Source organism: Dermochelys coriacea, chromosome 3 (genome assembly GCF_009764565.3).
Source record: "Dermochelys coriacea isolate rDerCor1 chromosome 3, rDerCor1.pri.v4, whole genome shotgun sequence".
Lineage (NCBI taxonomy): Eukaryota > Metazoa > Chordata > Testudines > Dermochelyidae > Dermochelys > Dermochelys coriacea.
In genome coordinates, this window is record NC_050070.1 from 159,448,680 (window position 1) to 159,472,199 (window position 23,520).

At 43.5% G+C, this 23,520-nt stretch overlaps 1 protein-coding gene and 1 long non-coding RNA gene across 8 annotated transcripts in view; one reads left to right on the forward strand and one right to left on the reverse strand.

Moving 5' to 3' along the window:
• Positions 1-248: 248 nt before the first annotated feature.
• STUM (stum, mechanosensory transduction mediator homolog) overlaps positions 249-23,520 on the reverse strand; it is a 103,849-nt gene continuing 80,577 nt past the window's right edge. For 2 of the 7 annotated variants that reach the window (XM_043511665.1, XM_043511664.1), the window contains one exon: positions 12,361-18,929. In XM_043511665.1, the coding sequence (XP_043367600.1) occupies positions 18,717-18,929 (213 nt within the window). In that variant the 3' untranslated portion in view covers positions 12,361-18,716. Of the gene's footprint in view, positions 4,060-12,360; positions 23,514-23,520 lie in introns of those variants that run through there. The other 5 variants (XR_006280206.1, XM_038397163.2, XM_043511666.1 and 2 more) reach the window with 5 other exon arrangements.
• LOC119853740 lies at positions 2,355-18,303 on the forward strand. The gene is made up of 3 exons (XR_005292198.2): positions 2,355-2,396; positions 6,954-7,087; positions 18,221-18,303. It is a non-coding gene; the product is annotated as an uncharacterized LOC119853740 (long non-coding RNA).

Sequence of the window (23,520 nt, forward strand, 5' to 3'; positions counted from 1 at the left end):
AGGTCCCAATTTAGCAATGCAACATCACAACACCGTGCTAGTTTGACCAATGAGTCACCGTTTTGTTGCCCATGGGGAAAATCTATGCTTCTGTAGTACACTTACATAGCATGTATGATGTCCCTCCTCTAGTGACTGGTTCACATAGGACATGTCTGCACTACAGCTGGAAGGTGTAAATTTCAGCATCAGGAAACGTACCTGCACTAGCTCTCACAAGTTAACATGCTGAAAATAGAAGTGTAGCTGTGGCAGCACAAGCATGATCCTCTCTGAAACCCTAAGCACAGATTTTGGCAGCTGCCCCTTATGCAGCTGGTGCTGCGCTTTTTTTATGCTATTTTTAGCAAGCTAGCTTGATCAGAGCTACTGTGGATAAATCTACCCAACCAGGAAATTACAACTTCCAACTCCATTGTAGCTATAGTCTACCTCTGCTCTCTGATAATGGAGTTACTCCTTTAACTCACATGGTAGAAGTCTCTGCTGAGGGTCTTGCGTTCAAATCCTGATGATGACCCACCCATCCTAGGGTTGTCCCTTGTGTTTTCCTCTTTGAACTAAGGTTGGGATTTTTTGTGTCCTTCACGCTGGGGAGTGTGGAACATGAAAACCAAATTGCAAAAAGCAGCCATCTTAGAAAACCATTAGGATGTCCGGTGCTTATTTAATGGCTTCTGCATCAATTTTTCTCAGTTTGTCAAATGATTATTTTTCTAATTTCCAGTTCTGCAAACACACAGCCTGGGATTTGAAAATCAAGCTATGTATTTTCCTACTTCTGCATTATCACCACTAATAGAGTTCTGCAATCAGAACGTAGTTGACCATTTTGCTGATCAGAATAGAATCCAGCTCATTCCTCTAGAGATACGTTGGCTCAGCAGGGCTAACAGGAGTAGACAATTGTTTTTGTCAGTAAACAGTTTAACTATGAAATTACACAGGAAGCAGATGCCAAGGTGCAAAGCAGAACTTGGTACATTCATCATTACAGCTAATTTTTTGTTAGAAAATTATCCACAAACAGATCGTGATTTGTACAAGTTTGTTCAATGTTCATAATTGCTTGGTGGATTATTAACATGAATGAGTTTTAACTGAACATTGTTTCAAGCAATGGTCACTCTGTTCATTGGCTGTTCGTTATCTGAGCCAGATGATTGATTACTATAGTCACACAGCAATAGTTCTGTTCCCTGGCTGGATGACTTCAGTTTTAGAAATAGTTGGGAATTCCTTCTTCTGTTTACAAAATATCCATGAGCATTGGTAACTGTCTGAATCCACTGTGCAGAACAGAGATGTGAGTAGAACTGGTCAGGAATTTTTTGACTAAACATTTTTTTCCCACAGAAATGCTGATTCAATGAAAGCAAAGCTTTTGGTGGTAACGTACCAACATTGATGAAACTCTCATGGGGAAAGGGTTCTCAGGTCCGGGATGGAATTTCTGATCAAAGCCAGAGCATAAGAGAAAGAGAATAGCCAATAGTTCAGTGCTAGACCAATTAGCTACGAGATGAGAGACCTAGGTTCAGTCCCTACTCTAACTGATTCATAGCAGAGGCTTGAACCTGGATCTCCCACATTTCAGGAGAGTGCCCGAGCTACTGAGCTGTGGGCTATTCTAGTATAGGGTTCCTCTCTGTTTTTTCACAAGAAACTTTGAAAGGTTTGAAAGGTTGTCCTGATGCAGAATGTTTGAAATCTCAAAAAGCTTTGCAGGATGGGAAAACCATTCTCTGTCCCCACCTCCCAGCGCTAGGTGTGAGTGCTTCTAGCACATATACTCTCGCAAGCATTCATTCTTGCAAGTGTGCATGATGCTTTTGTTTTTCCTGACTATTCTGGCACATAAAATCTGCACACCCAACTGTTGGTGAATACGTAAAGAAAATGGTCTCAAATACCAACAAGGTGAATCAGCAGGTTTTATTTGCAAAAATATCCACGGCTACTCTTAATGCCTTATAGGGTGACCTGGGGTAAGGCTCTTTCTTTTTTGCAGGTGTTAACCTTTTAAAATTAAGATGAAGGGTGCTGTTATGCTGGAAGGTGATTATTTCTGCCATAAACTGGTTCTTTGGTCTATAGAGAATTACAGAAGCTGTTAGCTTCTGCTAACCCAGTGCCAGGAGGTCTATATGCCCCCTCATTATATCATTTCATTCCTCCCTGGTGTCACTGGGTGGATTGGACCTTTTAAGAGGCAGCTGGTCTAGTGCAACTGTGCCTCATTAATAGCCTCGTAAGGGGGACAGATAGAGGGCAGCTGGTCTCTTTTTAGGAACTGGGAGAGGAAGTTATAGCAGAGGCTCCAGAGAGCATGAGATTTTTGGCTCGGTATATGGGTTTAGACTCAGAGACCTACTTGAGCGGGGGGGAATCACCAGGTAAGAAAGGCCCAGGAGTTCCTTCAGAGATAAAGAACAGGGAAAGACTCCAGATAGGAAGGCCTAAGAGTGGGTACTCAGAAGAGAGCAGGGAGTGTTTGAAGGAACTCAGGGTGGGCTGAGGGGAGAGGCTGACCAGAGCCTGGAGAGGGCTGAAAAATTGTGCCTAGCTTGAAGATGGAGAGACTCCAGGGAGGAGGGGCTGTGCCAAGTGTGAGACTAGGGGAGAAGAGACTTTATTTTAAGTTTTATTTTATGTTAATAAACCAAACTGCAAGAATGGGTGTTATTGGACACACTTCTTTGTGGAGTTATTGAGGAGCCTGAGGGAAGGGGAAACTGAGGCTGTGCTGCACTGCCACCCTAAGCCATGAGGAGGTGTTTGAGAGGTGACTGACCCTGTTACATGTGATGTAGTCTGCAAGATAATGAGAACCCCCTCCCATCAAGGGGGGATGAGGGTGCATTACAGACAGAAAACTACCATCAAGTTGAGTACAGCCTTGCAAGCTCAGCTATTAATGTCTTGCTAAAGTGGTTCTTTTTTTCTTCAAAGAATTTTGTGTAAGATTTTTTTTCAAAGGCACATGGATGAAATTGACAGGGTGTAGATATATATCAACTTAACCACCATCATTGGGTTTTAGTTCGGGCATGTTATCTGCATGTTATGACTTCAGGGGGAAATAATCAACTGGTACTGCATTAAAAAATCTCTTTCAAGATAACCATTCCTATTCTTTTCAGTGAATTCTGTTGTGTTTCTGTAGGGGTGTTTTAAAAGTACAATAATATTAATATAGCAAATTTGATCCCAAAGCGCTTTAGATACTAAAGGGCAGTTACTGAATCCCTGTGCAAAGCCTGGGCGAAAGCCCTTTGTGGAGGGAACAGTCTATAGGAATCAAAGAATAGAAAACTCTCCTAAAGCAGTAGAGAGCCAGAGGACTGTTCTAGTGAAAGTGCATTCACTTACACCAGATCTGAATTGGGCACTTTGGGCTTTGTCAGAGGTTAGCTTGTGTTCTGGGGCTTCTGTCTAATATGGGATTTGCTTTCACTTATAGCATTGCAAGGTCACACTATACCTTTTCTACTAAACACTTTGATCCCCAGGTGGGCAATTTGGCTTTCTAACTTGCTTGCTGGAATTGATTCTGCCTTATAGGAACTCTTGGAGTTGCCTAAAGTCTGCACTTCCCTCTCCTCTGTTACTCTTCTTCACTGACTATCAGACTTGCTGCCTCAGGAGCCTTTTCCTAAGCAGTCCACTCTATGTGGTCTTTGAGCCTCTGTTGGTCTTCACACTGGTGCCTTGTCTTGGTGACCAGCAATCCACAGCATTCTTTGAAGAGTCTGCATTCCAGTGCTGCTTGCAAGGTCCGATTTAAATGGGGTCCGCACCATCAAAAAACTCCAGAGCCTGCCAGAGAATGTCTGTCTTCCAGCCCATCCCAGGTGGACTCTTAGAGCTCACAGCTGGGAGAGTGGGACAGTCTTCCTCCTGTTTGATCTTCCTCCCAGCTGAGTCCATGCAAGCAGGTGGCTGGTGGGCAGCAAGCAGATGCACGTCACAGTGCTGGCTGCTGCTCTACCTCTGACTCACTGCTGAGACTAGGCCATCTTTGATCTTTCAGCCTCACTTGCAGGATTCCTGTAGGACCTTAAGGATGAATATAGATATCCTCACTAAATTACATGGAGGTATCTAGAGTGAGCAAATTTCCTACATATCTTCACTCCCCTCCCCCCGCCAATCCTTCTCACGTGTGGCCTACACTAGCACAGCTCTTCCTTCTGTGGAATGAGCCCATCCCATGTTCCCATCCTCTATAGCTCCTCACCCAAATGTGTTTGAAGAGCATCTCCACCACAAAGTTGAGCCAGCCTCTCGCACCCCAGTTGCATTCATCCCCTTCCAAATTTCTGCTTCATGTTATTAAACAGGGGGTAGGGTGGAAAAAGTGGCCTGGGTAAAGCAATGTATGCATTTGCAAAGGAGGAATTTCCCGACAAATTTATTCCCTATCCAGATTTTCTCTTTATCGCCCTAGAGGAGCGGGGCCAGGACCCCCTGCAATGACCCCACCTTATTCGCACAAATTGGAACTAGAGTACTCTCCCTCCACTCTCACTGGGCTGAGCAGCCAGTCCAATCAGCAACTGCTCTAATTCCAAATGTATGCAAATTTCTATTCATCGGTATGGCTTTGCCTGAGAACATTGACAGGTAGGCGGAAGAGAAGCTGCAGGTGAAGATCAAGCTGAGGCACTTTCAAAGGAATAGATTTTTTTTTTTAAATAACCCACATCAGACACCCCTAGAAGGCTCAGAAAACTGCCACAAACCACTGCCTCAGCCAAAATGTCACATTAATGTTTGCTACATATAAATGTGGGGAAGGCAAAGAGAAAGATATTGAAACATTCATGTTAAAAAAATACTCACCAATTCAGAGGCCTCAAAGAAATGCTATGTATGTTATGCAGGTATGTGTGTGCACAGATGTAGCTCTGTAACAAATGACACTTGAGCAATGCCTATTGTTAAAGTTGCTTCTGGGTTTCCATTCTGAAGGGTCACTTTGTGGCTTATATAAAAGGAGTCCTACTGGCACCTTAGAGACTAACAAATTTATCTGAGCATAAGCTTTCGTGAGCTATCGAACTTTGACACGCTTTCTGTCCATCAGGGAGTGTGCTTTTTCAGAAAGTTTTACTGAAAATGGTTGAACCATTTTCAAGCATATAAGGAGTGAAAAATAATTTCTTCTAAGAAAATTTTTGTGGCCGTGTTTTGTAGTAACAGCTCTAACACGTTGGGATAATATAAACATAAACTTGGCAGGCACTTAGGGCCAGCTTTTTAAAGGTAATTCGCTGCTAGCTCGACTTTTAAAAGCATTTAGCATCTTCAGGAGCTATCTGCATCCTTAGGGGCCTAAATATCTTTTTAAAATCTGGCACTTAGTCCCTACATCCTAGGACAATAGACCACAGGTCTAAGTCACTCCTTATCTGTCTCTGTCTGTAGCCAGCAGAGCTGGCCTTAGGGGTGGGTGACATGGTCAGGGGGATGCCATGTACAGCACAGCGGTATACAAACAAGAGTGCCGCACATGAGCAGAGTTTGGATGGGGGAGGAGTGGTGACTCAGAGCACTCGACATTGCTGCTCGCCCCCCCCCCCGAACATTCCTCTGTGCCCCCACATGGGCATAGGAGGGCTTAAGGGGGAAGGGGGCACAGGAGAGGAGTGCAGGGGTTAGGGGAGTATTGTTGTTGTGTATTTTACAAATAATTTCAGACAAATATCAGATTTGATGCCTGAAATCACATTCAATTTTATCAGTGACTACCATCTCTCAGGTTCTCTGCACTGGCACAAGATGGGTCCATCTTCCCCTCTGTCTGCCTGGGTTTTCTTCTTCCCTTATTTTATTCTTGGGAGTATGCAGAAACCTATCAGCAGGAGCCAAAGATTTGATCCTGAAACCTTTACTCTGCAAGGAGTCCTCACCCATATGCTTAATCCCATTAAACTCATGAAAGTTGCAGGATCTGTCCCCAAATCCTGCTGTAGCTTACCAGATCAGAGTTTTGGAGCGGCACTATATTTGTGTCGATTTGTCTGCAAACATTTTAATGTTTTGTTGCTGTCACGAGGAATAAAGAATTATTCTATGTTCTGCCATACAGTCTCTGTATACAGTATCTTGAAGTAACAATCATATATGGCAGACTCCTGTTGGCTCTATATAGCATGTATTGGGAGAGAGAAAACATGTTTTCTTGCCGATTCTGACGCAGACATTGAAGATGTGTAATGTTATTAAAGCTAGAAGGTATGCATTTGCAAAGGAGGAATTTCCCGACAAATTTATTCCTAATAAAGATAATTTCTTCAGAATAAGCACTGGAATCGATTTTTTGCCATATTGATTAGCCTAATCAAATTATTATTTTAAAGATTGTTTAATAGCAGACAATGTATGTCCAGTCCAAAATTTATATCACTTATGCTATGGTTTTTGTACTTGTTTATATATTTTTATTATTGCTTTTTATTTTTTAGCCAACAGAGAGATTGCTCTGTGGTTGCTAAGTTATACAATTATAACAACAGAACCCTGGCGAAGCAAGCGCTGTGTGTTCTGTGTTTGTTTTTTAAATCTTAATTTCTTGAGACTCCAATTTCACAGACATGGATAGTGGACATTCCTGTGGTAGATGAAGCAGTGGTGTGCAGTAAATGAGGCATGGGACCACACAATCACCAACGAGGACAAAAGGAGCTATCAACTAACTGCCTTGTTCCCTGTGCACCAGCCATCCTGCAAACCAAACAAGGCAGGGTTTCTTTGGGAAAAATAATACAGGATAGTGTGATTAAAGAGATTATCATAATGCATACACACAAGGGGGCTGAGTTAAGGTTGCAGGGGCAGCTTTGAGTGCTTTACTTGCAACCTTAGCGTTCTTTTAATGTAGTATTGTTGAATGGGATATTGTATATGAAAGTGTATGTGTCAGTCACACTTTCTTTCCTATCACACAGACAAGAATCATTTCTGTGATTAGAAACCTAAGCCCTTGGAGAAATGCAAAACTGCCAGAAGAGACTCATCGATTCACAACAGCACTCCAAACAACTGGAAGTGATGCAGCAACACTGTCGAGAGAGACGTTTCCGTAAGTTTTGGCATGGGGGTATAAATGGGATGTTACACTGAACTATAGCAATTCCTGCTCCCATGCAGGAATTGCGGCTAGGAGGTGGGGATATTTCTTGCAAAGTCAGTGCCTTCTTTGTTATGCAAGCAGCTTGTTTAAACCCATGGTCACATGGCACCTATGTGCCTTCAAGGGCAAGAGACAGCCAAAGTTATGAGCAGACTCAAGGCCATCCAAACAGCCACATGAGAACTGTCAGCCAAGAGACATTGTGTGTGGGTATTTAAGAGCCAAAACATTTGCTAGGTCTTAGATCCCTGCCAATATATCTTCTAGGTTTTTACTCCCTTTCCTCTATGCATTGAATAAGGATAATTTGTTAATATAAACAGGGAGATCACACCTGACTGTTTTTCTGTGTGAGTGCAAGGCATTGGTGGACATGGGCCCTTTCCATCTTCCATGTTTATATTTAGTCATAGAGGCCCTGATTCTCCACTGCCTTGCAACCTGTGTAGTCATTTATAATTGTGCAAAAGGAGTGCCAGGTGGTACCAAATCAGCATTTTACATCCACTTTGCCTGCATCTTGCACACACGTAAGTTACTGTGAAAGAAACAAGTGAGTTGAGAGCTAGGCTCAAAGATACAGATCAAAAGATGAATTATGTATGAAAGGTCCATGTCAAACTACTTAGGCTCTCCAGTGGATTTTCCTTTAATGGAAGGTGAATTCCTTGCTGCCTCTCTGGAGCATGCTTAATAAACACTGTATGTTAATATGGACATTACAGAGTTGTCATGGACAACTCCAATAGCTGAATATTCCCTATATACAGATTCATTAAACTGTGATAATCCCTAATCAAACAGCCCCCTGCCCGTGTCTTATGTTTGCTGAGCAATTGTACACTTAGGTTGGCTAGTAGGAAAATCGTTCTACAGATGAGATGACTCAGTAAGACTGTGGACTGATCTCCCAAGGGAAGGGAGCCCCATTGCTGGAGTTATTTCAAAGCTGGACAAAACAACAAGGAAACCACGATAGGGAACAATTCTGCCTTTATCAGGGGGATAGACCATGTGAGCTAATGGGTCTTGCTCAATCTTTGATTTCTAGGCTGTGAACTCAAGTAATGTTAGATGGGAGGGAAACAGCAAAAATATCTGTGTGGCAGTTTTGGCCACTCATCATTCAAGTCTGCATTCGCCCAATGGCCTCCATTCATTAATCCTTGAGAACGCTGGGCCATGTCCCCGGTATCCCTTCAGACATCATGGGTGTGTGCTTATGTTTACTCAGAGTTACCACATATACAACTAGCGGGTAGGAAGAGAGCGCACATGTTAACTTCAACCCAATAAGAATACACTGTCTCAAGGCTGTAAAGAGAATCTCTTCCACTCCAATCAAACTATACAGCAAGAGAATATATTTAACTAAAAATAAATCCACAGAATCAAAACACAGCAAGTCACAGTAACATACTTTGTGATATAAATAGGCATACAATTTTTTTTTCAAACAGTTTGGCACTCTACGCAATCAGTTTGGACTCTTTTTATATATATATATATATATATATATGAGTGTGTGTGTGTATGTATGTGTATGTGTATATATATGTATGTATATATATATAGAGAGAGAGAGAGAGAGAGAGAGAGAGAGAGAGAGTTAAAATCAAGACTAACCATTGCATTGCAAACCTCTTAGCTTCCTTGGGGTGATAGGGAAGGGAAACCAGACATTGACAGCCATTGCCTTTTAGGATGTAACACATGATACAGCAGACGAAAAGAATATTTCCTGATGCTCCTTGAGCAGCATCCAACTTCTGTTTGGTAGCAAAGAATTTTACCCTATCCCATGTAGCACTTGTGTAAATACTTGCTGAAGTAGTTCACTTCAGGAGCTCTTGCTAACCTTTCAGGAGACCCAGTATAGGCCATGTTCTGCAGCTTGTTATATTAGCGTAATTCCAGACCAACTCCAGTGAAGTCAATGGACCAAATCCTTCTCTGAGTTGCAAGCATACTATTCCCAATTAACTCAACAAGAATAGCATCCTTGTAACTGAGAGAAGAATTTGGTTCAGTGAATTACTTTGGATTTACCAGTGTTAAATGAAAACACAATCTGAACCTGCGTGGAGACCTTCCTAATAGTTATTTGCTTGTCTTCACTGTAGATTTCCCTCCACATTTTACTCTTTCATTCTGGGAAGAAAACAGGAAACATAGTTTTCCTTTGGCTTGTTCACTGATGCACAGGATTACTGATCAGTTAATCCTAGCTTAGCACTAGCAATAAATACAGATGCTCAAGAGGAAAAGCTATGAGTCCTAGGTATACAGTGGAGGTCATTAGAAATAATTTAAAACTGACTTGTGGGTATAATCTGATTTCACATCAGATCAGTTGCACATAAGGGGAGATAACACATACTGTGGGTCCTAATTGGTTCAATGAATTGCAGCATTATCTGTACAGGTGTCTGCTTGAACATGGAGGAAAGCTGGATGTACAAGTTTACTGAAATATTGTCCATACCGGCTGGTGGGTGCATGAGTAAGAAAGCACTGCTTTCTCCAGGATGGAATGTCGCACCTATTTGAGTCTTAAGGTTATAGGTCTCGTGGCTGGATCCTAAGTGTCTCTAAGCTCTTATTGCTGCTGTACATCCAACAGATGTGTTCTTTTGGCTAAAATGGGAAAAGAACTGTGTTTGTGGAACAGAAGGTTCTGACTTCTACCCTCGCTGTCGTTTGCTATGATATTCTATGTCACTACAATGGAATGGCACAGTGTATTTTGATATGCAGCTGTAATGCCCAAAATAAATATGGTGGAAATGGAGTGGGGGTAAAACCTAGCTTTTTTTGACTGGTTTGTGGTTCTCCAGCTTAAATACATGTGATCTGTGTGGTGCATTAAAACAGAAGTTCTCCCAAAAGATCTTGCAAGCTTCATGCAGCAGAGAGAGATGAGCACAGGGACAATTTACATCAGCACCTAGAGGGTTTTTTATTCAGTTGTGCATTCCCTTTCACAAACTTAAGGCGCATGCGTTTTTTTAAAGGAAGTACAGGATGTAGCACAGACAAAAGGATCCTATACTTATAACCACTGATCTCATTTTCCTGTATGCTTGAAAAGTGCTCCTGAACCTTTTCAGGCAAATGGATTGATTTGCCAGATGTCCAGATCAACCAAGTTCTTGTATTAATCAGTGTCTGCCATCTTCCATTCAGATGTGAGAGCGCTTTGAGATGGCAGTCTGGAACACCCCAATATCCATGTCCGGTCCAAGCACTCATCACTGAATAGGAGGTGGGCAGCAGTGGCACTCTGATCCCTTGCAGACAGGACCATTGGGATAGGCAGAAAGAAACTAGAGTTACAAGTACTAAGGAACCACTGCAATAAAGCCCCTTTGAAAGCCCTTGTTTTGCCTGTGATATTTCTCAACATAAACTTTTCAGTGCAGTCTCATGCCTTCAAGCAAATGGTGATGCAGAAGACACAAGTGCTGTCCCCTTGTAAAACTTTTATCTCAAACACATTCATATTTATAAAGGGGAAAATGACATCTATATACCCTGGCGCTGTGTACATTAGAAATGTAGATCAGATAAACAGCTAGATTATACAGAGATCAACAGCAGACAAAGTCACAGGCTTTGGGGGTTTTCTTTACTGAGACTATGAAATTAGGAAATATTTGACTGGCAGAGTTTTGGTGGAAGCACTAAAAATTTGACTGAGGTTCCTGTTTCCTAGTTTTTCTCACAAGAAGCTGGGCATTTTGCAGGTAACCTGAGTAACAAGGTGTGGCAGGAGTTAGTGAAATGAAGCATTTGTATTTCTCCCACTGACAACAGGTGAATGATCAAACCCACATTGCCTGCTGACATGTTGGGGAAGGCAGCCTTCCTCTGCTGCAGTTTTTTTCAGAACGAGGCATAAAAGCTCCGAGTGATGAATCCAACCCTCGCCCCCCCCAAAAGAAAAAGAAAACAAAAAAAAAAAACCCTCAACCAGCAAACCCTCTCCACTCATACGGAGGAAAAAAATCACCCTCCAAATGAGCACTTATGAGTTTTCCCTGTATGATTCTTTTCATTACAGGAATTGAATCTAGGACCAATATTTAGTTTTCATTTATGAGTTGACACTAGCTTCCCTTCTGCAAGTACTTGAAATTCTCTCTGTTTATGAGCAACTGTAGGACTTTGATGAGAGCTGAATGCTTAGAAGTTGTAGGGTCCAGTGAGGCCTCCTGGCCTAAGGGAGGGTTTTGAGTGCCATCCAAAAAGGGAGTGGTTTTCAGCTCTTTCCAATGACCTACATACAGTAGAGTTGATTCTGCTAGGCTCTGTTCCTTGCTCAGATTCTTAGGAAGCAGTGTTTCTCCTTGTTCCAATAGTCCTATGCTGGAAGGGAAACTTGTCACAGCTGGTCTCACATTGGGTAAATATCAATCGCAAACCAAAGCAGCCCAGTTCAGAAGGGAGTTGAAGGGATAGTGCTGTGATTAAAAAGACCCTTGTTTATATGGCAGAACAAGCAGCCTAGTCCCTACCTCAGCTCAAATGGGAAAGTCACAATGCTGCAATTAGCTGGACAGGACAGGAAGACCATTGGGGATCATTCAGATCCTGTCTCCTGCTTCCAGATTTAAGGGAGAATTGTGCTACTTTGTCAGGCTCATTCTTCTAGTGTTTTTTTTGGGGGGGAGGGCAGGGTGGGAGATGGGAATGAACAGAACCCTCAACTCTAAACACTGGGACATCTGGATCCAGACCCAAACTTCATGGCTGGCCCTGCCCTATACAGTGGCCCAGACTAAAACCTCAGATCTCAACTTTGGGAAAGTTCAGATCTGAAGGGTAAATGGTGCAATGGGAATTGGAACTGTATAACTGAGAGCAGGATTTGGCCCTACCTAGTCAATCTTCAAAAGTGCTCCATACCCCCACTTTACAGCTGAGGGAGACAATGAGACAGAGAAGTGAAGCAATTTTCCCAAGGCCACATAGTTAATCGGTGGCAGAACTCAGGATGTCCTCACTCCCAGTCCTGGCTGCATTCCTTCAGGTTGTACTGCCTCCAAAACCAGACAGACTCACTTTTTAGTCAGAGCAATCAGATGGGAATGAGGCGATTATTTATTTGAACAGTGGTACTTTGAGGAAAATCCAATTCTGTGCTTGTTCTCCAGTCGCTGTTGAGAATCACTAGCCAATAAGGTGCATCAACAATAAACGGCACCAGCTGAAATGATCTGTCACTAATTAAAATTGATTTAAGCAAATATAAGGTGCCAGGCAAAAAAATTGCATTTTGTGTGTCACAAGAAGGGCTCAACATCGCATCATCTTAAATATTTCAGAACTTCTTGAATGGCAAGTTGGCTGCTTTTCTGCCTCAGTCAATCTGATAAAATACCTCAATGGCTATGGAATTTTTAAGAAAACACCAGAACTTGCACGTAAATTATACATCCTATAGCCTGTTTATGCAATGCATGATGCTTCTATGCCAACATCACTAACGCAATAAAAGCAGCCAAGACACAGACATAATTAAAACGCTGCAGTCTCAGAAGATACAAGGCAGCCCCTCCAAGTTCAACATTTCCATAGCAACTATCCCCTGATTAATTCCATTTTCCTGTCCTTGCTAGAATGCACAGATGGAAAACACCGAATGTTAGACAAAAAAGAGACCGGCAAAACCTCAGCAATGCAGACAAACTGCTAAATCTTTTATCACCTTTTGGTACCAAGAGACTTTCTGAGGCATCCTGAACTCCAGCATGTCAGACCCAACAGTTGTGCCAGAGGCATCTGTTGGCTGGATCTAGAGTCTCGTATCTGCTGTCACAAGAGACATGTCTGTGGACAATTTAGTGTCCTGTGGCAGCACTGGTCTGTTTACAACACTCAGGTTTTCCAAACTGATTTCCAAAGAAAACATGCAAATGTTCAGACTCCAAAAGTAAGAGCAGCATCTAGAGGATTTGTACTATTGCCTCATCTCTGAGCTACTGAAACTATTGACAATCAGAGGGATCTAAGTTACACCCTCATCTCGGATGAATCACTAAGCCCTTTGAATTGGGTCAACCACTAGTGCAATGAAGCTAGGTACCCAGACCAAGAGCAATTCCCAGTAGCCAGAGCATGACAGTCGAGTTGTTCTTGGGTGCACCACAGACTCACTCTCTGACCGTGGTGAGGTCTATGCCTCAGTTTCCCCAGCTGTAAAAGGGGGATCATATTCTATAGGACAGTAGGTGAGGACTAAGGCCAGGTTGACACTACACACCTGTATCAGTATAACTACAGCATTCAGGGGTGTGAAAAGTCCACACGCCTGAGTGACACAGTTATACTTCTCTACCCCCCATGTAGAGCACTATGTCAATGGGAGAGCTTCTTCGGCCAACATAGCTACCACCTCTCAGGGACGTGGATTAAATATCTCAGCGTAGTAATGTCTTTGTTGAAGTATCACAGCGGTGCAGCTGCATTGGTGCAGCTTCACTGCTGTAGCATTGTATGTGAAGACAAGCCCTAAATCCACAATGTTACACCTATCTTTCAGGGTGTTTTGAAGCTTAATTCTTTAATATTTGTAGAGTTCTTTGAGACTGAAGAAGTTAAGAAGTGCATGGGACTATTATAGTAATGATCAATGAATAATGAGCAGCCATGCAGTAATGTATTCTAGTTGGTATAAATTACCAGAAAGACTTAAATTCTGAGGAGAATTCCTGTGGGTAATTCCTGTAGTAATAGTAATCCTGATGATTTTATCACTTGGCATTAATACAGGTGATTCACATGATACTTTGGTAACATTTCCAGTGTAATTCGCCAATGATTAACTGGGCCTTGATTTTTAACATGCTGCTGTTGTGGAACTTTCTAAGGGGCAAAGTGAAGTAACCATCTCTCTGCCTGAGTGTTGCATAATGACAACGATAGCAGTTTTCTTTGTTAATCACTCCTAGCAGCAGTTAAGGAGAAGCAAAAACTGGCACCTATCACTCAAACAAACCCACTTTGCTGCTGTCTGTATTGTGTGATTTTTAAAAAAAAAAACCTCTCCAGAGTTGGTGTTTTGTTTTTTTTAAAGCTACCTTCCTCCAACATTTTAAGGGCAAAACTTTCCTCTCTGCTCCACTCTGCAGATCTCTTCTCTGCAGTGCAGAGCTGAGAGGCGAATTCGAGACATGCACAGCAGCCACATTTTAATAAAGGATATTTATTTATCTTTAATAAAGGGTATAAAATGCTAGGTGTTTAGCTTAGCAATGTGGTCCAATGCATAGGGCATCTGGCCAAGGCCACGGGCTTGCTGTATAATCTTGGTCAACTCTTTTGACTTCCCTGTGCCTCAGTTTCTCATTGGTAAATTGGAGATAGATTCCTACATTCATAAAGTGCTCTGAGATCTACAGGCAAAAAGTGTTATTGTTAGCATTCAGCCAGGCCACATGAAGGGCTAGCTCAGGCAGCTCAGTTATAGCAAGAAAAGCTAATCTGTTGGTTGATCTTCTGCCAATCTAGTGCTGTTTGATCTTATCCTGAGTGAGCTGTCCCCAATACCACTCCTGTTTATGAATTTGTGCCAGTTGTGCTTGAAGAACCAGATGAAACAGGCTTGTCCACCCTCCCAAATTAATCAAATGCTGCATCCCCCTTCCCCATGTGATACAGACATATGGGGATGCATTTTCAGCCAAACGTCAACATTTTCACATGTAAACCCTGCATTTGTGAGCATGTTGGCTGGTTAGAGATCTTCCTAGCTTGGTGCTTACACACTGTGTAGTGTCTGTGTGTGCTTAAAATATAGACCCAGCAAAAATTTGGCCTAATAAATAAATAACTACATAAAATCCTTTGTTTATATTAAGGATTTGGCTCCTGACAGTCTCTTTTGCAGTCTCCATGTGTGATATCAAGGCAGTTGAGATCAGCTAAAGTACTTGAGTTAACAGCATCCAGGTTTAAATGGAAGAGACTTAGAAAATTTCAGAGAAGGTTCCTGGACTCTTGAACTCACTCTCCTTCCTTTCCATGTCTGAAAGATCCTCAACCTATTGCCCATTGGTGCAGTTTGTTGACTGAAGTGCTGATCTATTTTCCCATGCCTGGTCTCTGAGTACGTCTACACTGTCTACTATCACGGCAGCAAGTCTCAGAGGCCAGATCTAGGTGAGGTATTGCTAGTAGAGATAGAAAAGTGTTCTTACCATTACACAGTGCACTGGTGAGGCCTCATCTGGAATACTGTGTGCAATTCTGGTCTCCTATGTTTAAGAAAGATGAATTCAAACTGGAACAGGCACAGAGAAAGGCTCCTAGGATGATCAGAAGGATGGAGAACCTGCCTTTCGAGAGGAGACTTAAGGAGCTTGGCTTGGCTTGTTTAGCCTAACAAAACAAAGGCTGAGGGGAGATATGATTGCTTTCTATAAATACACCAGAGGAATTAATAGCAGGGAGAGAGAACAGTTATTTAAGTTAAGGGCAAATGCTGGTACAAGAACAAATGGGTATAAATTGGCTATCAATTAGTTTAGGCTTGAAATTAAGCAAAGGTTACTAACCATCCAAGGAGTGAAGTGCTAAAACAGCCTTCCAAGGGGAGCATTGGGGGGCAATGAAACCTAACTTGTTTCAAGACTGGGCTTCATATGTTTATAGAGGGGGTGGTACGATGAGGTTACCTACAATGGCATATGGCCCACCTGAGACTGCTAGCAGCAAATATCTCCAGGGGCTGGAAATGGGATACTAGATGGGGAGGGCTCTGAGTTACTAGAGAGAATTCTTTCCCAGGTGTTTGGCTGGTGGGTCAAACTGATCGCTATATTTGGAGTTGTGAAGGAATCGGGGAGGGAGATCACCTTCCTCTGCAGCATGGGTCACTTGCTGGTTTGAACCCAAGTAAATGGGGCATGTGCTGTAACTTGAAGTCTTTACATCAAGATTTGAGGACTTCAGTGACTCAGCCAGAGGTTAGGGGCCTATTACAGGAGTGGATGGGTAGGGGTTCTGTGGACTGTGCTGTGCAGGAGGTCAGACTAGATGATCATAATGCTTCTTTCTGGCCTTAAAGTCTATGACTTGGGCTCGTGCTATGGCACTAAGAACAGCCGTGTAGACATTGTCGCTCAGGCTGGGAGGGAGATGGGCTTCAGATCTTAAGCTCCAGCCTAAGCCTGAATGTCTACACAGCTGTTTTTAGCTCTGTAGTGTGAACATGAGTCTGTAGACATGGGCTCTGAGAATGGCTGCTGTGGGTTTTAGAAACCAGTGTAGACCTGCCCTGAGAGGGTGGACTGAAGAAAAGTTGGATCAGCTTGGTGGGATAGGAAGGTTTTTATGTAGATGATGGGTAAACCTGAATTATTTTGACTGGTACTAAAAAAATAATAATCTGGCTCCAGCTTCTGTTGAAGATAATGGGAGCAGGACCTTAAATTATGCCTGCCCCATGACCATGACCATGGGAGAAGTGCTTTTTTCTGAGTATAGAGAAGTGCAGCGAGTACAAAGATGTCTCCCCTCCTGAAAACTTTCTGATGCATGCACTGAGGAGCTGTCTTAGTTCTTTCTGAAATCCAGAAAAAGATGAATGAAATGCACCGGTGAAACCCTGACAGGAGCAGGAGGATGTGAGGGTGATGGGCAGGGGAGGGAGGAAACCCTGGCTTCTGAGAAGAAGAATGAACACAGCCTTCAGTGAAGACAAGCTGCCCAGTTACAGCTGGGAGAAGAGCATTTGAGATTAGAGATGGTCTGAGCTACCTGCTTTGTAGTGACAATAGTGTTGAAATTAGTTACTGTCCCATCCATGCTACCTGTGGTAGTTATTTACATATAGGTCTACAAAATGCAGGACACATCTCAGTCTGGAGAGAGGGGCTGTGGCTGTGGTGTATCTAACTATGTAACTGTTGTTTCTTGGTTTTCTGAGCCCTACCACTTTAAATCTGGAAGGACTTGACTCTCTGCAGAGCCAGGCAGCCATTTTTGTGTTCAGTCCAGTGCAGACTTTTATAAAGGGGACCCATATCTGCCACTGGTGCTCCACCATAGAGACTTTACTTTTGTTCTCTTTAAACTAAAACAAAGGTCATTCTAACTGAACGGATCTGTTGGCTCTGAAAAACCACAGCATGATCTAAAAGCAAACAGGGAGAGGGAGATCTGGATAGAAAGCTATGTGGAGGTGGGATTTCATGCCCTAGCCCCTCTCCCACTGGTTCTCTTAACTATGAAACAAAGAGGGGTGTGTCTGAGAGAGAAAGTTACTGAGGAGTCTTGCACTTGGACGTGTCTCTGTTTTGATGTGTCTCGATTAAGGCTATGGGGATTTTTAACTAGTTTGCTGAAAGGATAGTTCCCAGAGGGTGGGAATGGCAGTATGATTTTGTTTCTGAATGGCTCCTCTCATCATGTTCTCATAGAGGGAAAGTGACTGGCAAACACGGTTCTGTCCATTGTTCGCAGTGCACTATGAGCCTGATATTCAGAAGTACTGAGCATCCACACACCTCTGAATGTCAGGCCATCAATCTTCCTATGAATTTCATTCTAGTATGCTGGATGGAGGGGCCTGGAGAATTAAGTCCTTTCTTTACGCTGCATCTATTTGAAGGCTAGTCAGTGGCAGTGTTTCACAATATCAGTATAGCTCAACCCTGACCTGGAGGAACCACCACTCTAGGCTTGAAAGGGTAGTTAATTTTCCATGCTCCAGTGAGTGGCCAAGACTGCTAACATGGTGATCAGTTAGTGCCATCTGTTGCAGCGGTCTTTGAAATATGGGCACTTGTCCACTTGGAAGAGGATCAAGACCACTGTATCATGCAACACAGGCAACAAAACACACACAATAAGTATATTAACTCCCACAGTATGGTGCAATTTATCCACAAGTCTCTTTCACTGGCATTTTAGTCTCTGAAAATACCAGTTTAAACCGGAAGCATTAGACAGCACAAACCTCACTCCACCCACCCACCCCACCACAGAAAGCACACGTTACACCATGGCGTCCCCATTCTTTGTAAGAACCAGTTTGTTACTGGCTCATGGCAGGTCAAGTCTTTTCTCTTCTTTCAGCAGGTAGAAGCAGGCAGGGCATATTCACAGCCTGGGTCACCAGTAAAGTATGATTTAGAGCAGCCACAAGCAAAACGTCAGAGCATCTGCAACGACAGAGGTTCAGCGAGCATCATAAACACACACAGCAGAAGAGGCTGAGCTGAGCCTCTGTTATCGTGAAGCAGTCAAGAAAGGACTCTCAGGAAACAAGGTACCACTCAGCTTTGGCTTTTACATACTGCACATATATCTATAAATATCTCCTTCATCTTGATGTTCACCACTGGGCTCCTTTAATGGTGAACTACAAGGAGGGCAAATGTCTCCAGCTGCTTCACACCCTGCAGCTGGAGAAAGCAGCATCCCCACTCTTCTCACCGGCAGCCCAAGTGCCATCTTCCACAGCAGCGTCTCATTCTACCAGTGTTTTCCTCCCTCCTCGGGATTGGCCGCCTATCACGACGTGCTGGCTGTGCCAGTCCTAACCCACGTCATGTTTGCCTCATCGCCGGTTCTAAAAGGGATCAGTGAAGGTCTCCATCTGCTGCTCTGCACCTCCGCTCCGCTGAACAGATGCATGCATTGGTTTAAAAAACAAAAAAACAAAAGAAAAGAAAAATGAAAGTGGAAAGTTCCTTGTGCCCACAGCCGCCAGACACACCACGTTCCGTGGAACGCCCTTGTCCCAGCCATTACAACTGCTGTGGGATCCCCTGTTCCTTGTAGCCTGTGGGGTGGGGTGGGAAGGGAACAGGATTAAAATGTTGTTTCATGGCCCACAGCCTCGGTGAGCTGCAAATAAGCAATCAGCAATGGGTCAAGTTTAACAGGACCCATCCCACTGGTCAGCCGAGAAGGGGGAAGAGAGAGAATTTTCTCTTTCACTTATTTCCCCCTGTGCAAGGGCATGTGTAGTGGGGGGACTTGTTTTTGGGGTAATCATTGCTGACTTAGCCCATTTTGGGGTAGCTTGGTCATTGCTCTTTCTGATGCGCAGTTCTGACAGTAAATGGGGTCTGGGTTATAGCTTTTGCAGCCACATGTGCATTGGGGCTGGCTGGCAGGCATGGTTTGCAGGACGCAGAGCTAGCCCATTCAGAGTGCCTCTTGGGACATTGTGCAAAGTACACTGGGGAGCAGTGGCTGCAGCTCCCTCCCCTCGGGCTGGCCTCAGAGTGTTTGGGGGGCCGACAGGGCGAGGGGAACTGGCAATGCCCCCATCCTGCGCAGCCAGGCTCCCCTTTGGGATGTGTTTTATTATCCTTCAAATCTCCCCTTAAAACTCACCTCTGATGTGATGCCTACAAACACTTGACAGCAAACTGGGTAAGTGGTGTGCTGGGACTGCAGCTTATTGTTCTGACTGTAACCATCTCACGGTTACCTCATGCTCCCCCGTCTGTTTCTTGTATCCATTGTTGCCTCATCATAGAGTGTACGCTCTTGGGGGAGGGGCTGTCTTTTGTTAGCTGTGTGTACGGCACCTAGCGCAGTGGGGTCCTGATTGGGGCCTGTAGGAGCTAGCACAGCGCAGTGATAACAGAGCTCCTTTGCTTCCCTGGTCTTGCCCAAGTGCCATTGCATTCAGGGAGCACAAATGTGAACGTTCTGGCTGCCTTCTACATGTCCCACTCCCCACAACCTGCCCTTGTAACAGCAACCACACTGGCCCACAGGGTCCTGTGTCCCTAACACAGATTTCCTAATGGCAGTCTCAGCCCTTCTGGTTCACAGGGGGCTCCCAAACATTTTCCCCAGATTCAGAGCAAGTGGGTTTACGTTGCCATGAGCCTTGCTTTGAAATTGGGGAATCAAACCCATCCTATAGCCCCCAGCAAAGCTTAAGCAAAATGCCCCATTTTGACTGGTTTCCACCCAAAGCCATAAATCAGCCCAGGTCTTGGTTGAAATTTGGCTCCAAGCAGCTTGCTGAATGGTCTGTGAATCTCTGGAAGGGAAGCAGAGGGCCTGCATCAAAAATGAAAAGAAATGACTTTCTCCTGCTTTCACAATGAAGGATTTCCACAGCGCTAGTTTTAATACAGTGATTTTTTTTGGCAGGTTTCCCCTGCGGTGACGAGCATCATCCTAGGTATGGCTGTCCTGCTCCATCTGGAGGCATGTGCCCTGGGCGTCACAGGGCACACGACTTCCTGGAGGCAACATTTCTTCTGGCGGATGACTGGCTTTTTTGGTCTTCCCCACTGCTGGTTCTCTGTCTAACTGCACCTGCTGTGTTAGTAACTGTAGTGTCTGCAGTGGCAGGTCTGCCTTGAGAGATCCTGGAGAGACTGCAGAAGTGCATATGGGGCAGGCGTAATAATGGATGAGCCTATGGGGACAAAATTCAATGGTGTTCTGTGCTCCACACACCCCTTCCTATAAATGTGAACTTTTCTGCCTACATTATCGAATGCATGTATATTATCTTTCAGGAGGAAGACAGAGTTAAGGGGAATGAAAACAACAATATTACTCCCAAGGTGTATCAGCAGCTGCAGTTTTCAGACACTGCTGGCTGGCTTAATAACTTTTGTGATACTTTCATCTGAGATGCTAAAGGAAAGTTTGCATGTTCTTTTATTTAAACTTGTATGAAGCTAGTGCTCACTAGAGCCTGCTAACAAGAACCAGACAGGAGCTGTGTGCAATCTCTCTTAGACAGCTGCTCTTCCAGGCTTAGCTGAAATACCCCTGGCTTTTTCCAGGCATGGCCCTCTCTCGTGGAGCTCCCCAGCAGTGCCAGATTGTAGGGTGGTCTGGTGATGGGGACAAACATCCACTAGAGGTTAGAATGAGATGTAGGTTATGGGCTAATAGGCCAGGATTGGAACACAAATCTCAGGCCTCCACCAGCGAGCTCATCTCTTCATGCTCCCTTCCTTAACATCCATGTTTCCGTGCTCTTGCTAACTAGCACATCAGAATCTCATGCATTATAATCAGGGTACAGCTGTGCTGATGGATTTGTAAGAGTGCAAGGTGTTGGAGAGGAGAAATCAGTTGCACTGGGTGGCTTCTGGATTCTGATACAAGACAGAGGAGTAGGAAAGGCTTCTCTCATTACGTCCCGGGCCTTGCCCACCCTACTCAGATAAAGGTAACCAGTCACTCTGCTTATGTCATCATCAAGGAAGCAATGCACTAGTGGCTTTTCTCTATTGTGCTTGCAAATGGTCTATAGAAATGCAGGGGTCCAACTAGGGGACTTCAGTGCCCAGCTTTAGACACTCCAAGAGCTGGGATCCAATCCCCTATTCTTCCCTACTTCTCGTCTTCTCTCCCACCTTTTTCCTGGGAACACAAGAACTGCCCTCCCAGATGGTGTCGTGGGTTCCTGTGTCTCGTTCCCCTGGGAACACAGAATTTGCCCTCCTGGATGATACCATTGACACGTGCTCATGAACTTGGACCTTTGTAGCTATTTTTCAACACCTGGTGGTTGAGTTGGGCCTCTCTTTGGGGCACAGTTGCAGTCCGTTCCCCGTGACTACTCCCCAGATGGTTATGGTCAGGGGAGAGGGGCAGAAAAACCTCTCTCCACCTGTTTCTCATGATGGTATGTGACCATGGCAACATTAGTTCTTTTAACTTTATCCAGGTGGTCATAAAGTCTTTACCAGAATTACCACCTGGCTTTTCCAATCGAGCCAATGGTTATTATAATGGCATCAATGTGGAGCTCATCTATTTAAGAAAATAATTGTCCTTATCTGTGACACCAGTAACAATAGAAATGTTTAAAATGAAAATTAAAAATTCAGTTTCCTTTTCACCTCCCTCCTCCCCCACCCCAGCTTGGGCAGTGAAACTAGACTGGTCAATATAACTTCTTGAATCTCAAGCAATTTTTAAATGTCCAACATTGCAAGGGAATATTTAAATCCTAAAACAGCTTTCCACTCTCTTTTTCTTTACTCCACTGTTCGTAAAACCCTTTGAATACAAATGTGAATGAAAACTACTGGAAAGTGTCCCAATCTGTATCTTTGAGGAACTTTTATGACAAGTAATAGCCAGAGAGAGAGATTTAAAAAACTAAACCTGATAGAAACATCCCTGCACATCAGAAAAATTCAGATCCAGGTGCAAATCATGGAGCCTGGGTCTATCTCAGGTAATAAAAGGATGCAAAGAAAAGAGATTGGCATTCTTTACTATTTCTGCATCAATTTTCAGTTTTGTTCTACATGTTGTGCAGATAAATAGACAACAGAAATACATTCTGCTTTTCCAAATAGCACTTTCAAAGTAAATAAGGAAGGTTTCCTCTGCATTTCTTAGCTAGAACATGGGAATTAGGTTTGAAGGCAACATTAAATGACAAAAAAATCCTAAAATCTAAGGGCCTCTCTATGCACAGAAATTGCACTGATTTAACTTAAATCAGTTTAAAAACCAACGTAGTTAGACTAGTACAAACTCCTGTGTGGATTCTCTTGGTTATATCAGTTTAGCTTAAACTTCTAAATTTATAGGTGCAAGGTAACCCAATATAAGGCCTGGTCTACCCTGGTATAATTATTTTGGTTAGGGGTGTGATTTTTTTTTTAAAGGAAGTAGTTATACCAGTAAAAACCCTAGGATGTCTACATTCTGGAGACCATACTGGTATAGCTATGCTGCTATAGCCCTGTAGTGTACACACAGCCAGAGGTTCTTCTGTCAGTTCAGGAGCACCACCTCCCTGAATGCAGTGGTCTAGGTTAACAAAAACCCTCTTTTTTTTTTCCACACCCCGCCTGATATAGCTATGCCAATATAGAAGTTTTCAGCATTGACCTAGTGTGGACGCAGTTATACCTATATAAAGGTGCCTTATATTGATATAGTTATTCCCCTTCCCATACAGAACTAGCAATCCTATTATAAAGCACCTTTATACCAATATAACTGCATCCACACTAGGGGGATTGTACCCCTTCACCATATTGGTATAGTTAAAGTGGTACAAGTTTCTAGTGTCGAGAGCTTTTAGGATTAAAATGAGTCACACACAAAATTGCACTGATTTAACTAAATCAGTTTAACACCACACCTTTAAGTAAACTAGGACAGCTTTGTGTATAGACTGGGCCTATGAAAAAATGCACAGGAACAAATTCTCCCTCGGCTGTGCTTGTAGAGATCTCCTACTCAGGTGACTGGGAGCTGTCTCCTACTCAGGCAACTGGGAGCACACATGCAAAGTCAGATTTTGCCTGAAAATGAGTAAAACATGCTGAACTGAATCCTAACGTCTTTAACTGGGGCAAACATTTATTGATTTCAGTGGAAATTTGCTGGAGCAGGTAAAGCAGGATTTTAGTCACTGGAAG